Below are 17,437 nucleotides of genomic sequence, written 5' to 3' on the forward strand. Positions count from 1 at the left end.
TATAACCCAGGATGGGTGAGTTCAGGACTCTAGATGGCCAACCAGTCTATCCCTGGCCTTTGGGTAAATATGAATTCAAATCATCCATACGATCTTCCTAAAGTAAAGCAAAACTTCCTTCCCCGCTGTGGGTCCCATTCAGACAGGTTTTAGAAAGTGTCAGATAAGAGGCTTAACTAGAACTTTGGAGTGAGAAAGAGTCATCAACATGATGACTGGATAGTTTCAACCTATGCTAAAATTCATGACGCACTTCCAAAAATATGCAAGTGCCCCTTTCATTTATGAACCGGCGACCTTCAAGTGAGATGTCTACGAAGACACTCTTTTGCATTCTGCTGGAAGGAGTTTGCAAAGATCAAGCGTGATCTTGATTTGTCCCTGGGTACAACAATTTAGAAGATTCTAATATCAGTTTGGCTTGTGTGCAAGAGAACACATCCAGCCCTCCAAAACAAGCACTGCTTTAAACCTGACCAGAACAACAAAGATGCTACAAACACGGAACGAGCCGCTGTTGATTCATTTATGCCCTGAAGGGACTCAATCATTTGTACAGCCCCATCCAAATTACAGGCAAGCATTTCACTTGAAATTTGGCAAAGACAAATACAGATGTATGATTTTCCCCAGAGATTCAGAGTAATAAGCCTGGCTGAAAGCACAGTGAGTGTTTTTTGTGTACCTGTCAGGCCTGCGACTCTGTTTGAAGCCCATTCAGGCCTATGGGTGGTTTTCCAGCCCATAGATGTCTCACCAGCCCTTCTGTATCACAGAGACTGATGTGTGTCTGATGCTTGGGACCATCTATGGCTGAAAAAAATCCAGTTCAGTTAGTAAGGCTGATGTTTTTGCATACTATAGCTGATTGCTCTGAGAGGCAGGTCCTTTGAGGATCTGCTTGGCTACCATACACAACACCACTAAAGACCAAGTGCAAACTCATGTCCACAGCTTAGGGGTAAGTCTGTATGTGCTTTCTCTATGACCACCCTATCTTCTGTCCCCAAGCCTACTTTTCCCCCCATCGAATTAATGATCTGTGCCTTCAGTATCCAACATAGTGTGCTAAGGAAGGGAAGGTTGTCACTGTGTGTGTGTGTGTGTGTGTGAGAGAGAGAGAGGGGGAGAGAGAGAGAGAGAGAGAGAGAGAGAGAGAGAGAGAGAGAAAGAGAAGGAATATGAAGGAGGAGTTGGGGTTTCTAACCACCATCCCCAGCTCCCACCCCATTTGTGAAGCCCTGGTTATAGTCACTTCGTGGCACAGGCCTGTATTTAGAGCCTGGCTTTATAAGTCCAAGACGAGTCATTTGATTCTACAGAGTTCAATTTCCTCTTCTATAAAATATAGGTGGAAAATAGCTACCTCCAGCCATTAAAAAAAAAAAAAGAAATCTTGTCATTTGCAACAACATAGATGGATTTAGAGGGTATTTTGCTGAGTGAAATGAGTCAGACAAAGAAAGACAAATACCTCATGATCTACTTATATGTGGAATCTAAAAAACCAACCAAACAAAAACAGACTCATAGATACAGAGAACCAACAGGTGGTTGCCAGAAGGGAGGGGGTGGGGAGTGGGCAAAATAAGTGAGGAGGATTGAGATGTACAAACCTCCAGTTGTCTAGTAAATAAGTCACGGATATAACACACAGCATAGGGAATATGGTCAGTCATATCGTAATAACTTTGTATGAGGACAGATGGTAACTAGACTCATCATGGTGATCATTTCATGATGTATGCGAGTGTTAAATCATTACGTAGTACACCTGAAAGGAACCTAATATTGTGTGTCAACTATATTTCAGTTAAAAAAAAGAAAAAATTGCTACCTCAGTGCTTGTTGGGAGGAGTGGCTGAAATCCTTGAAATGTGCCTTATATATGTATAAGCCTGCGTATGATGTTCAATACATTGTTATGGTTTTTTTCAAAATTATGTATATTTTTTCTGATTATAGAAGTAGGAATTATATAGGTATGAGACAATACAGGAAAATGTAAAACAAAGACTAACCAACCACCCAGAGATAACACTCTGATGTCTGTTCTTCCGGTCTTGGTTGTACCTATCTTCATGCAGTTAAAATCGTACAGGATACATAACCATCTGAATAATAGCTGTTATTTTTTGAGCACTTAAAATGTGCCCGGAACTGAACTAGATGCTTTACCCATGTCATTGTATTAATCTTTACAGTCCTATTCAGGATTGTATTAATTGTATTAATCTTTACAATCCTATTCAGTAGGTATTATTATAGTTTATTTTCATCTCAAGGAGGGTGTGTGCTTAGCCTGACTCCCTGGTGTGAAATGGAAACGCTTTCCTGTGTTAACCCAACATTTCAGCAGCCAAGCTAAACACACGTTAACAGAAGTGAAATGCACGGGTTTGCTCTTGCCTTTTCCTCCCAGAAGCCTCTTAGCTGAATTCTGCCCTTAGCCTGACTATGCAGATGAGTTTCCCGGATGTGTGGATAATGACAGTGTATCGCTCTGCCTGGTTGCTCTGAACTGTCTCATAACACTGTTCATCTATAGAATCAGTGATTCTGTTTATAAGTGCATTCTACTCTTTGGAATGAACACTTAGCAGGAAAAAAAAAAAGTTATGAGTCTGGCCAAGGAACTTTCTAGTTGGTGTGTCCTAGTGGTTTGGAATTGTGGCAAGCCTTGGGACCACCTTGGGATTTTCCACTTGAGATTTTCCACTCTCTTCTTCCAACTTCCGGTTCATTGCAGAACTTTTGAGCTACGTAATGGCAGCACCAGGGCAGACGTTATGGTGGCGATGGGGTGGTATTATTATTATTAGGGTTGTGTGTTCAGCAATGCTGAAATGACCCCATCACCCCTCCTCTACTGAGGTTCCCCAAGGGGATAAAGCTCAGGAGTGAGAGCAAATGGGAAATAGGCCTGTGGCTCTGTTGTTAGCCGGGCCTTCCCTCCCAGTGCAGTGAGGCTGGTAGACATGCTGGAGTGTACGACTTAGGCTAAAAGCACGGGTGGGGCCTCTGACTCTTTCTAAATTCAAATCTGACCAACAGGGGCTTTTATGAAGTACAAAGGGATGAAAATGAATCTTGCCAGGCCCACATTAAATAACATTATCTCACATTTATGCAGTGCTTGAAATGGGCCGTGTATTAACTCATTTAATCCTCGGCAGCCGTCCTATGAGGCAGAAACTCTTGTCATCCTCATTTAAAATGAGGCAACTGAGGCGCCCAGAGAGAACAAGAAAGCTGGTACTCTGAACCGTCGAAAGTTCCTGAATGGCAGGACCCTGCCCACTGGTAATATGGCCTAACCCGTGTCCTGACTTAATCAGAAGAAAACTAAGGTGGGGGCAGAGGAGAGCAGGGAAAATGCCTCCTAATGCTCTACCTGCTGGAATTCTCCAGGCAAAGCCATCATCACAAGTCAGCTGACACCCTCATCCTGGTGGGCTGCTCTCAGCTGGAGTGACTGCTGATCCCAACCAGATTCCCAGAGGCAGCGAAAGCAAGTTTCCGCAAAATAAAACTAAATGGCCTCTGACACCGTCCACTTCTTTTCCTACTACCCCACCCTCCTCTCCTGGCTCCTCTTGGCCCACCAGGCATCTGGCCTGAGTCCCATTCTGAAGGCTCTGGCTTTGGAGTTACATGCAGCTGGCTCAGGACTGTCACTAACTAGTCCTCAGTGATCTGGGGCAAGTTAACCTCTGTGGGCCTCCATTTGCTCCCCACAGCGGTTAGAGCGATGGCACAGTGCGCCCGCTGCTGAAATGTTCTTACATATCTCAATGCCCTCCCAAGGGCACTTGTGCTCTAATAAGGGTCCCCTGAATACCCAAAGGCCATGAAGAGCCCAGCACTGCAGTGGCAGAATTCCAGGGAGCCAGCAGGGGAGTGCTGGGGACATGGAGTTGTCCCCAAGTCTCTGTGACTCATCCAGACAAGGACAGAGTTCTCTGTTCTCCCCTCCACGGGATGTTAGAGCAGGGGTCCCCAGCCCCCAGGACGCAGACTGGTATGGGTCCTCAACCTCTTAGGAACCGGGCCACGCAGCAGGAGGTGAGTGGCGGGTGAGCGAGCGAAGCTTCATCTGCCTCTCCCCATCGCCCCCCATGGCTCCCCGTCGCTCTTATTACCGCCTAAACCATTCCCCTCCCTCCGCCCCACGTGTCTGTGGAAAAATTGTCTTCCACGAATGCATCCCTGGTGCCAAAAAGGTTGGGGACCGCTGTGTTAGAGGCTAACCATGGTCCAGGGAAAAAAGGCAGAGCTACTCCAAGGGACTTTCTAAAGAAATATATCAAAGCGTTTTGAAAAATGATTGGATGGTATTTCACTCAAACATTTCAAAAACTTATAGGTGTTAAAAGCATCAGTGGAAGAAATGACCTCTGAAGCCATGAAAGGACATGGAAGAAACTTAAACGCATATTGCTAAGTGAAAGAAGCCAGCCTGAAAAGGCTACACACTGGATGAGTTCAACACTATGATATTCTGGGAAAGGCAATTCTATAGAAACAGTAAAAAAAAAAATGATCAGTAGTTGCCAGGGTTAGGGAAGAGAGAGAGGGAGGAATGGATAGGAAGAGCACAGGAGATTTTCAGAGGGGTAAAAGTATTACGTATTATCCTATAATGGTGGACCATGACATGATGCAACTGTCAAGACCCATAGAATGTACAACACAAAGGATGAACTTTAATGTCAACTATGGACTTCAGTTAATGCTTCAGTATTGTTTCATTAATTGTAACAAATGTACCACCCTAAAGACATCATAGGGGAAACCAGGGGAGAGGAATTATATGGTAACTTTCTGTACTATCTGCTCAATTTTCCCGTAAACCTAAAACTTAAAATCTATTAATTAAAAAAAAAAAGAATCAGTGGTACAGGCCACTTCCAAATGGAATGGCTGCTTGACAGCTTTTTATGTAGGAAGGGAGTGCTGACTCCAGGAGAAATAGGTTAGGTTAAACCCCAATCTTGGCAGGAGAGCAGCTTCTCAAGGTATTATTTTGTGAAGAATCACCTGGGGATCTTCTTAAAATCCAGAGTCAGCAGGTCGAGGATGGTGCCTGAGCATCTGCATTTCTAACAAGCTCCCAGATGAAGCCTGTGCAGCTGGTTCACAGCCCACACTTTGAGAATCAAGGTGGAAGCTCCCTCTCTGTCCTGCACTTATTTCGGTTCATTTACTGCCAGCTCCTGCTCAGACACACATTATCTCTGTTTGTACCTGAATGAGTCCCTGAATTGTCATCCGTGTCCTCACAAGTGCCCTGAAAACCGCCACAGTAAGAAAACTCGCCTAGTCTCCAAACACAACCCCGACCGGAAACTGCTCCAGGAGCCAAACTCTGTAACTGAGCCCTAGGCTGCCTCCCAAGCTCGCCCTCTGCTGGTGGACAAGGGTCATTGTCTTCTAAACTTTCACCCAGCTTTCTTACTGCTCAAATGCTCTTTTTTTTTTTTTTTTCTCTCCATTAATAAAGACAGAAGAGTTAGATGACATGTTCCAGAGGCTTATTTCACTCTTCTAGATTTTGGAGAATTTTTCCACTTTGTTTCTTAAAGTACATCCTTCAGAGGGGGTAGATAACTCATTGAACAGCACTTACTGACAACTTAAGGGCTCTGCATGTTGTCTTAAAGTCCTCCCCTACCCTGACTTTGTTCCCATCCCTCCCAGGCGCTTTCCACAGTGGGGCGGTAAACTTTCGTTTACATTGCAAGATCAGAAGACAGCAACAATTTCTTTTGATCCAGGGTTGAGATTGGTAGTGGAGGCAAGGTTGGTATCCTCCAGAGAGAGACATCAGAAGCAAAAGAACACTTTAAGGGAAGGATGGCGAGATAGGGAGAGACACACTACCGATCATACACTATCACTCATTCGGGAAAACACTTCTTTGTTACCTACTATATACAAGACTTGGGATCAGGAGCTGAGCATTCCTAACGCCTACACACAGAGATCAGAGCCCAATACAGGACATAACATAGTGACTGATACTTACCAAGTGTTTCCATATGCCAAGCAATCTACTTACATTACCTTATTTAATTGTATTTAATCCTCACAGCAATTCTGTGATCATCCTCATTGAACAAATGAGAAAGTTGGGGGTGCAGAGAAGTTGAGTGACACCTTTAGTTAATGATGAAGTCAGGTAACTTAAAGAAACAATTTGTTATTTTCTCTCATAGGGTTCTGGGGGTTGATGGGCTCAGCTGGCTGGTTCTCGCTTGAGGTCCTTTATTCAGCTGCAGTCAGATAGTTGGTAAGGCTGAGTAGACATGTCTGGTGCAGGGGCTGGGATGTCTACAACAGCCAAGGTCTGGTCAGGCATCTCTGTCCACATGGCCTCTCTGTGTGGCTAGCTTGGGCTTCCTCCCAGCCTAGCAGTCAGAGTCACTGGACATCTTAGATGGCAGTTGACCAGGCAGGAACTGCAAAACTTCTTATGATCTTGCTTCTAAAAGCATGTGGCTTTACAATAGCCAGGACATGGAAGCGACCTAAGTGTCCATCGACAGATGAATGGATAAAGAAGATGTGGCACGTATATACAATGGAATATTACTCAGCCATAAAAAGAAATGAAATTGAGTTATTTGTAGTGAGGTGGATGGACCTAGAGACTGTACAGAGTGAAGTAAGTCAGAAAGAGAAAAACAAATACTGTATGCTAACACATATATTTGGAATCTAAAAAAAAAAATGGTCATGAAGAACCTAGGGGCAAGATGGGAATAAATATGCAGACCTACTAGAGAATGGACTTGAGGACACAGGGAGGGGGAAGGGTAAGCTGGGACGAAGTGAGAGAGTGGCATGGACTTATATACACTACCAAATATAAAATAGATAGCTAGTGGGAAGCAGCCGCATATCACAGGGAGATCAGCTTGGTGCTTTGTGACCACCTAGAGGGGTGGGAGAGGGAGGGTGGGCGGGAGATGCAAAAGGGAGGAGATATGGGGATATATGTATATGTATAACTGATTCACTCTTGTTATACAGCAGAAACTCACACACCATTGTAAAGCAATTATACTCCAATAAAGGTGTTAAAAATTAATAAATAAATAATAAAAGCATGTGGTATCATTTCCACCATGTTCTGTTGGTCAGTTACAGTTCAGCTCAGATTCAAGGAGGTAGAGGAATGGGCTCTATGTCTCAATGGGGGGAAGAGCTTAAAGTACATGGAGGTAATGAATCAATGAAGACCATCTTGGAGACAAGTCACCACACCAGGATTTGACCCTCAGCTGCCTGACTCGAACCTTTGTGTGCTCAACCATTATGCTCTACTGACCACCACGTAGTACAGACACAGCCACATTGTGCTCCTGGTGGCTCATGTAAGATATAGTGGTGGACAAAGAAAGAGGTGATTAGCTTGTCTCAGTAGGTCAGGCAGGGCTCCCAGCAGGAAACACCACACACACACACACACACACACACACACACACACACACACACACACAAACACACACACACCCCTCCCCTTAGTGTGGAGGACAGATTGTGACTGCATTGGGTAGCATTCTATACAATTCCTGCATTACATGAGGTGACCTAAAAGCTGAGGACAAGAGACAGCTCTGAGGCAGCCTGTGGAAAGCTGCTGACATGGAAATAAGGAGCCGTGATGTCCTGTCCCAACTCTGCCACAGTGTAGGTCTGGGACCCTGAGAGGAAGCAGAAGTAAAGAACTAGGGATCCCAGGTCTTTCCAGAACCTCGCTGAATGGAATTTCTGAGCATGTTGTGCCCCCTCCCCATCCCCAGATTGGAGACCCTCGCTTGGTGATCTGTATGGACTGCTCGGCAGACACCATGACCAACCGCCTTCTCCAGAGGAGTGGGGGCAGCCCGCACGCGGACGACAGAACCGCTATCACCAAGCGCCTTGAGACCTACTACCGGGCCTCCATCCCTATGGTCGCCTACTATGAGACAAAAACACAGCTACGTAAGGTGAGTCACCTCACAGCCCCCCAAAATGAACCAGCCACCCATTTTTTATTCAAAAAAAGAGAAAAAAATAGGAAATTTCGGTTAAGGGATCTTGGAATTAGAACTGCATATAGCTGCACAATTTGGCCCAAAATATGGGTCCCTTACTCTCTTCACTTTTTTTTTTTGTGTGTGTGTTACGCGGGCCTCTCACTGTTGTGGCCTCTCCCGTTGCGGAGCACAGGCTCCAGACGCGCAGGCTCAGCGGCCATGGCTCACGGGCCCAGCTGCTCTGTGACATGTGGGATCTTCCCGCACAAGGGCACGAACCCGTGTTCCCTGCATCGGCAGGCGGACTCTCAACCACTGCGCCACCAGGGAAGCCCTCTCTTCACTTTTGTATGTCATCATATGGACCATGAAAAGCTGGCTATACAATGTTCATAGATGCCATTATGGTTGCTGGAAACCGGTCCTATTTCCAAGAAAGAGGGAGAGAGGGAAGGAGGGAGGGACGGGGGGAGGGAGGGAGGGGGAGGGGAGGGGGAGGGGAGAGGGAGGGAGGGGGAGGGGAGGGGGAGGGGAGAGGGAGGGAGGGAGGCATGGATGAGGCATAAGTTCTGCCTCCCAGACCTCAGCTGCACAGGAGGATCCAGAAGGTCTCGTCTGGATCTAAAATTCAACAACTTTGCATTTCTAGATTTTTGCCTAGTTCATAATTGGCCCTTGGCTGCCTCAGTTTCTTGCAATGACTAGTGTTATTGGGAGAAGCAGCATATGGGGCCAGGAGAGCAGATGAGGTGAAACGATGAGGAAATGGGTGGTGTCAACTCAATGATCATGAGCGCTAATCCATGCTAAGTCCCTGTTAAGTTCATGAATTTGGGAAAACTACCCAATCCCCATTCATTCACTCATTTAATAACTATGTCTCAAGCACCTCCTATGGACCATCCACTGCCCTGGTGGTTTGGATGCAGGTGATAAGATGCGGTTCTTGCCTGCTAGAGCCTTGGGTTTAGTAGGGGAGAGAGACACGCCTGGGGTCACAATAAGGGGTCAAAGCAAGCACAGAGTGAGTTCCAAGGGCTCTTTAACCTGGTCTGAGGGGAGACAGAAGGCACTGAGGAAGCTCACCAGAGGAGAACTAAGCTGAGCCCGAGGTGCAGGTGCTGTACGGGGAGCAGAGCACCTCACACAGAACCTCACACAGAAGGAGCTTGGCTGTGACATATAGTGCCAAGGAAACAAGCGACAAGAGGTGGAGGTGGAGAGGCAAGCAAGGACCAGATCAAGATGAACCTATCATAGCAGCCAATAATTATCCTGAGGATGATGATGGGAACTACCAAAGGGGACAGACATAGTCAGGGCTTCCATTTAGAAAGCTCCCTCCATCAGCCTTGTGGAGCATGGGTCCCAAGAAGGTCAGGCCAGGAGACCACTGGGAGGCTGGGGAGTATGCAGGAACCAAACCCTGAGGACCCAATGCAGAGGAGAGAGAGTGAACAGCTACTGTCTGCTTTTCCCAGGAAGTTACAAGGAGACATGAGTCAATCAATAACAAACTTGTCTTGGAGACAGCTACATGATCCATTCCTTGGGGAAAACCACTGATAATGAATTCTTATCTTCTGAGCCTGTTAATGGTCCATTTTCCAGACTCCTACGAACTTAGCCCTGTGTCGAATCTGAAAGGTGCCCCATGATTTAACTCAGAGGTGTCATGTATGTGACATGAGAGCGATCATCCCCGCCTTCTGCACCCACAGCAGGCACTGCTACGGCATCGTGGTGCTTTCCTCAAGACCCAGACGTGGCCTCATGATGTTGTTAGCACAGCGCGCCAGGCAGCTACTTCCAACTGCTAGGACTTGATGAGCAAGACGAATCCTATTTGCTGTACTTCATGTAACCTCCGGTTGCTACATAAAACAAAGACCCAGATGTTTAGAAACAAGCAAACAAAAAGTGCACTATGTAAGAGCAGGGTCTTAAGAATTCAGAATTCAGGTGGCAGAGGCCTTTCCAGGATTGGTGATTTCCACCCTTCGTGCCGCCTAGAACACACATGGAAATTACCTTCCACTTTCAAGATTTGCAGAGGTGAGAAAAGTCCCTAAGTAATTCAGAGTCAGAAAAGCCCTTTTACCTCTATACTGCATTATTCCAACCTGAATTCTACACACTCACAAATGACTGGCACGTGCATGCGAGGGTAAGCAAGTTCTCAGATAAAGCTGATTTCTGGACTCCTCCTTAGAAATTAATATCTAAGTTAATGGGAAAGGGAGTTTCCCGTCCCACGCGGCTCATCTCTGCAGCTCCACCCCACCCCCCATTTTGGAGATGCTGGCTGTTGGGTCTGTGGTGAGGTCACATGTATGATCCACTTGGCAAATTTTTTTTTTTTTTTTTTTTTTTTGCGGTACGCTGGCCTCTCACTGTTGTGGCCTCTCCCGCTGCGGAGCACAGGCTCCGGATGCGCAGGCTCAGCGGCCATGGCTCACCGGCCCAGCTGCTCCGTGGCATGTGGGATCTTCCCGGACCGGGGCACAAACCTGTGTCCCCGGCATCGGCAGGCGGACTCTCAACCACTGCGCCACCAGGGAAGCCCAAGAAATTTTCTTAAACTAGATGGGGGTGGTGAATGCACTTCAAGATGCAAGTGAGATGGATCAGTAGCTAGTGAGATTTCTTTAGGAATTAGAGCTGCCCAGTGGTCCAGCCCAGAAACACAGGACCCTCCAAAAGCACTTCCCTCAGACCTGTGTTGCCCAGTTATGCTTACGGTCGATCCATCCCCTGACACATTTACTGCCTAATGATAATCAGCCCTTTTGGCCTCCAACTAGCTAGAAAAGTGCAATGAAATTTCAAACAAATGTAATAAAAAAGCAAAGCAAAACTTATATAGCCACTGCCTTACTCTTTGTCTTTGTTATGCCATCATCATACAATAAAGTTAGAAATTCTTGTAACATAAACCAAGGGATAGAAGTATATGTGATCCAAATGGATCCCCTGACCTTCCGTTTTCCTCTCTCACAACGCCAGCTTTGCGCTGCGTCTAAGAAAGAATTAGAACTTTCATCCATGTCACTCCATTCCTCCTTGCACTCAGGGCAGACATCATTCGTCAGCTGTGGTACTTACCTTCCTACCCAGTCTGGATGCCTCAGAAACTCTCAACACAGCAATACAGGTAGTCACACACAACTCACTAGAGTTGACCTGTAAGAGAAAGCTTTTTTCACCTTGAGGGAGAGAATTTATTATTGAAGAAATAATTGAAATGTAGCATTTTGAAGTGAACAGCACAATAATTGTCCAGAGGTTGCCTGGTAGAGAGAATACTGGCCTGGGTATAAGAAAACCCAAGCCACAGTGGTGTGAATGAGCTTTGGGAACTTGGTGAGTCATTTCACAGCTAAACCTCTCAGCAGAATAAAATGGATGGACAGAATGGGATCTCCTGGAATACCCTAGGTCTGTCACTCCATGCTTCTCAGGGAAAAAAAACAAAAAACATAAAACATATATTTGTAATCATAAAAGTAACACAGACTTGTTTTAGAAAATATAGAAAACTAGGTAGTCCCATCACTCAGAGGCAAACATTCTGGATTATTTCCTTCAAATATTTTGGCTATGAATTTTTAAAGCATGATGGTGACCACAGGTATATTCATGAGGTTGTAGGTAAGAGGCACCAACCCTAGCCGGCCTGACCTGAAACACGGAGCTTACTTGTAAGGTTATGTGAACCGAGGCTGAAATGCAGCAGGTCCAGGAAGCCCGTGGGACCAGTCTTCCCTATGCTCTTCACACCTGTCTTTCCCTCCTTCTCTCTCTCATCTTGATTTTTCTCTTTCTCTGGCCCAGAAGCTAGAATATGGCAAATGTGCAGCTTCCATGTTCATGTTACCACAACAGCTCCAAATTCCAGAGAGAAGTATTCTGATTGGCCTTGTTTTGCTCCAGTCCCTGGTCCTATCAGCTATGGCCAGGCAGGCGGGGTCACGTGGGGCTTTTTTTCACTTGTTGTGGCTGTTCTATTGAGCGCATAGCACGTGTGGAGACACAGCAATAAACAAGACAAAGTCCCTCACTGAAAAGAGAAGAGCAGTAGACAAGAAAATAAAATAATTGCTAATAGGATTAGCTCTATGAATAAGACAAAACAGAGTGACTTGTTAGGCGTGGGGACTTTAGACAGGTGCTTGGAAAGTCTCTAAGGAGGTAGCATTTGAATGAAGACCTGACTAATAAAAACATGGTTGCATGGTTGCCTGGGACTCTTCCCTAAAAACTGAGGGGAGAACAAGGAATTTCCAGAAGAGAAGATCTTGTGAACTGGGAGAAATTCCAGAAATAGCTTCCTCAAGTGGCATGTACAGAAGTGTATAAATTGATATTTAAAACCTCTCCTTTTGCTAAGGATAAAAGTAACAACTACTTAAAAAAAAGAAACTAGAAAATTTAAGAGCATAAAGATAAAAATTATCCAGAAATCTTCAACCCAAAGATAACAATTAATGAACATTTTGATATATTTTCTTACATTTGTGTTTCTTCATTTTTTAAAAATAAATTTATTTATTTTATTTATTTATTTTCGGCTGCTTTGTTTCTTTGTTGCTGTGCAAGCTGTGCGTGGCTTTCCTTAGTTGCAGTGAGCAGGGGCTACTCTTCGTTGTGGTGCGTGGGCTTCTCATGGCGGTGGCTTCTCTTGTTGCAGAGCATGGGCTCTAAGCGCGCGGGCTTCAGTAGTTGTGGCACAGGGGCTCATAGTTGTGGTTCGTGGGCTCTAGAGCGTAGGCTCAGTAGTTGTGGTGCACAGGCTTAGTTGCTCCACGGCATGTGGGATCTTCCTGAACCAGGGCTCGAACCTGTGTCCCCTGCATTGGCAGGTGGATTCTCAACCACTGCACCACTAGCGAGGCCCTCTTGATTTTTTAATATACTTTTTGCTCATGGCATCATAAGCCCAGAAATACCCCCAGGCCATAGAGGAAGTGGTCCTGTTAACAGATGATATCCATCCCTGGGTTATTTATTAGTCTTAATCAATTTAAAACATAAAAAGAGAGGCCAATGACTCATTAAACATGCATTCAACAGATGCAGAAAATCCAGTTCCTTGGCAACTTGGCTTTTGTAAAGGAGAAAATAAGTTATTCGTTCAACAGTTCTGCTGCAGTGTCCCAACTTCATAAATAGCTTAGTCATTTTTAGTAAGTCCCAAAATACGGCTGTACCCATTTATTGTTCTGGGTAGTCATCCAACCTGGCAGGAGACTTCCTGTGAACTGAGGGATCAAGAATGAGAAATGTAGTTGCTGCAACTTCCATGAAAGGAGTGGAAGCAGAAGGCAGCATCGAATCAAATTTTACCCCTTGGATGCAAAATCCACTTGATAGCCCTTAGCCAAGTGCATTCCTAAGATAGGAGCTTAGCACAAGGCAAGGAAAAACTCAGATTACTTTTATACCTTGAATGCTCTGTACTCAAATTCTTCTTTCAGTTGGCTAAAATAACTCTTGACCTAATTTTTCGTTCAATCTCTCCACGAATACCTGAGAATGTCACTATGGTGGTTTGTTACACAAATAACCGTTTCACTGTATATAAAATTTAGGTCACAGTATTTCTCTATGGCAAGTCAGTAAACGTTGCCCCATTGTTTTGAAGCATTTAGTGTGCTGGAAAAAAGGCAAAAACAAATTTGGAAGTAAACTTTTTTCAACTAGCGTCTTTAAAGAAAAAATTTTAATGTTTTTCCGTGTAATTTAAAACTGGAGTCCAGATATAGGTCTGCTTTTCACTGATTTTCAATGGCATGACAGTTTTTTTTAACTCAGGAACGTTTGCTGTATTTTTTATGTACCGCTGTTCCTTCTTTTTCTCAAGAACACGTAACTCTCTTCCTTCTACCCCAGTGCCATCCAATGGAAATTAAATGTGAGCCGTATGTGTAATTTTAAATTTTCTAGTAGCCACAATATAACGTTAGTTTCAGGTGTACAACATAGTGATTTGAAATTCAAATACATTACAAAATGATCACCATAATGAATCTAGTGACCATCTGTCCCCTTACCAAGTTACTACAGTATTGTTGACCATATTCCTTAGGCTGTATATCACATCCCCATGACTTATCTATTTTATAACTGGAAGTGTGTACCTCTTAATCTCCTTCACCAATTTGGGCCAACCTCCCGAAACCCCCTTCCCCTCCCTTCTGACAACCACCCATTTTCTCTCTGTGTCTATGAGTCTGTTTTTATTTTGTTTTGTTTGCTTGTTTTGTTTCTTAGATTCCACATATAAATGAGATCATGCGGTATTTGTCTTTCTCTGTCTTGACTTATTTCACTTAGCATAATATCCTCTAGATCCATCTATGTTGTCACAGATGGCAAGAGTTCATTCTTTTTATGGCTGAGTAGTATTCCATTGTTTATGTACCACATCTTCTTTATCCATTCATCTACTGGTGGACGTTAAGGTTGCTTCCGAATCTTGGCTATCGTGAATAATGATGCATATGTTTTCAAATTAGTGTTTTTGTTTTCTTCGGGTAAATACCCAGAAGTGGAACTGTTGGATCATGCGAAGACTTGACTAAAAAGCAAACTAGAGGCTTCATTCCTCCTTCATACAATAAATATTCTAGATCAGCATTGTCCACCAGAGATATAATCTGGGCCAAATAGGTAATTTACAATTTCCTAGCAGTCGCATTAACCAAAAAAAGGTAAAAAGAAACAAGTGAGATTAATTTAACAATATATTTTATTTAACCTAATATAGCCTAAATGTTATCATTTTAACATGTAATCAATATAAAAAATCATTAATGAGATGGTTTTATATTCTTTTTTCAATCTATGTCTTCAAAATCTGGTATTTAAGCATATCTCAATTCAGATTCTAAATTTTCATCAGAAATACTAGAATGGTATTTGTATCTCATAAAATTTCCAGTTGAAAAGGTAGATTTCACATACCCAACTTGTTCAAATATATATATATATATATATATATATATATATATATTTTTTTTTTTTTTTTTTTTTTTTTTTGGTGGTGGTATGTGGGCCTCTCACTGTTGTGGCCTCTCCCGTTGCGGAGCACAGGCTCCGGACGCGCAGGCTCAGCGGCCATGGCTCACGGGTCCAGCTGCTCCGCGGCATGTGGGATCTTCCCGGACCGGGGAACGAACCCGTGTCCTCTGCATCGGCAGGCGGACTCTCAACCACTGCGCCACCAGGGAAGCCCCAAATATATTTTTTAATGTTCCAATAATTGAGTCAAATATTAGTTTTAAAAGTTAGATTCACTTTAATTATAGAATATCAAAAACTTAATTCCTCATTTATACTAGCCACATTTCAAGTGTTCAGTAGCCACCTGTGGCTAGTGTTTACTGTGTCCTGGATAGTTCTAGCCTCTTCTAGAAAGTTTGAACTAAGTACTGCAAGTAATGAAGGGAACCACTAATTTCAAGCAGGGACATGGCTGATCAGATCTGTTTTAGAAAAGTCACTTTAAGAAAGGACCGTTTTTTGTTTTTTTGTTTTTTCATGTCTGTGAGAAGATGTTAGTCAAATTTAAACTACAGACAGAATTGAGAGGAAGAGAAAGAAGGAAAGGGAGTAGCAGGTAACATTTTAAATGGACAAACTGCTGGTACTTTGGGAAGTCCTGTGTATAGAACCATCATTAATGTGCAGATTATGAATCATCCTTGTATTTTTGCTAAAGCTTGTCCTTAAAGCTCTCTAAAGTAAAGGTATACATAGTCCTCCTTCTTTCTAAGGCCTTGAGAGTGAGGAGTAATGTGTGGCCTGACCAGATCTCTGAAATGGACAACTCCCCAGGGGCAGCCTTTTCCATGACCCCGACTTTGGAAAAGCGCATCTAATGATTGTCCAGAGACGTGCACAAGTGCTGCATGTGAAGGGCTTGGCCATGGCTGGGCACCACGCTCTCATTGTTGTGGCCTCTCATTGTTGTGGCCTCTCCCGTTGCGGAGCACAGGCTCCGGACACTCAGGCTCAGCGACCATGGCTCACGGGTCCAGCTGCTCTGCGGCATGCGGGATCTTCCCGGACCGGGGCACGAAACTGTGTCCCCTGCATCGGCAGGCGGACTCCCAACCACTGCGCCACCAGGGAAGCCCAACATGACTCTTTTTGAATTATGGTTTTCTCAGGGTATATGCCCCAGCCAACTGTTTTACGGTTCATAAATTCAAGGAACTAAAGAGTAGACAAAACGTGCAATTCCCAAGGTGGTGTAACTACTTTCCTAATTTGCAATCTGTTCTGCTGATGGCTGGGCAGAAATACTATCTCTGACTGCTCTACTTTTCCTTCCAGAAGTCAGGTGAAACCTCAGAAATTTAATCATATTTCCTGTTCACTTGCCTTTAGTTTATTTATTTAAAAAAATCTTTTGTATATTGATCAGGGTATCACTTACTGCAGGATTTTATATCAAGTCTCAGACCAAAAGTGATAAATTCTTCAAGTCAGAAGCAAATCCACTCACCTGGTTTTCAATCAAATTAAATATATGAAAACCTCATACATTCTGACTCTGCTGATTCAGAATTGGAGATCCTTTGGGAAAAGATCATGAAGCTTACTTTTACTCTTCATGGGAAAAAAGGGTTGCTGTAAATTAATATTATCACATTGATTATGGGGTGAAAACTTACCGTATGTGGGAGGACACCTTATTTTCGAGTTTGCACAATTGCTGAGGAAGTTCTCTTCACACTGTACAATCAGTTTGCTAATTATACAGGATTCTTATCTGTTCATCAAGGACTAAACACTAGCACCTTGTGAGCTCATTTAAATTTACTCAAGTTGTAAGCACTAAGAATAGTTCCTATAGCTTAGAAAGCACTTAGGAAGTTGGTTCTTTTCCATTTCCTATGAGTTCCACAGTTAGATATGAAAATATAAAAACCACTTGTTGTTCTCTTAAAATATTCCCCATGTGGGAATTAGATGAGCTTCAGGAAATGATCAGGTCATCTCTGAAGAACTGAAGGAGAAATCTGGAGAGTAGACAGAGGGCTTTGATCCCACTCAGTTCAGTTGGGCTCTCCTTTGCTCCATAAAAATCCAGTCTATACCTCCCCCCCCCGCCACACACACACAGAGCTTCTATAAGAAAAAAGATGTTATCTCATTGCCTCGCAATTTTTCTTCTCAGAATTCTGCTTCTTGGGCCTAATGAGGGTCTCAGATTAACTTCATATATTTCCCACTCACCCAAGTCAAAGGCTGCTTTTTGCATCTAGAAAGTCTCATTATTTGATTCTGTCTTGAAATCTCCTCACGTCCTTAGGCTCCACAGAGGCACACACCACAGCACGTGACTCTGGACGGCAATGAGCAGCTTTCTTTTATTTAATTAAATAAATAAAGGCCTGGAT

At 43.9% G+C, this 17,437-nt stretch overlaps 1 protein-coding gene across 3 annotated transcripts in view; it reads left to right on the forward strand.

Annotated features, from left to right (window-relative positions):
• The window catches only part of AK5 (adenylate kinase 5), a 237,174-nt gene that overhangs the window by 214,248 nt on the left and 5,489 nt on the right, over positions 1-17,437 (forward strand). For 2 of the 3 annotated variants that reach the window (XM_079923256.1, XM_079923257.1), the window contains exon 13: positions 7,809-7,997. In XM_079923256.1, the coding sequence (XP_079779382.1) occupies positions 7,809-7,997 (189 nt within the window). Of the gene's footprint in view, positions 1-7,808; positions 8,002-17,437 lie in introns of all 3 variants that reach the window. The other variant, XM_079923258.1, reaches the window with a different exon arrangement.

Source organism: Stenella coeruleoalba (genome assembly GCF_951394435.1).
Source record: "Stenella coeruleoalba genome assembly, chromosome: 1".
Taxonomy (NCBI): domain Eukaryota; kingdom Metazoa; phylum Chordata; class Mammalia; order Artiodactyla; family Delphinidae; genus Stenella; species Stenella coeruleoalba.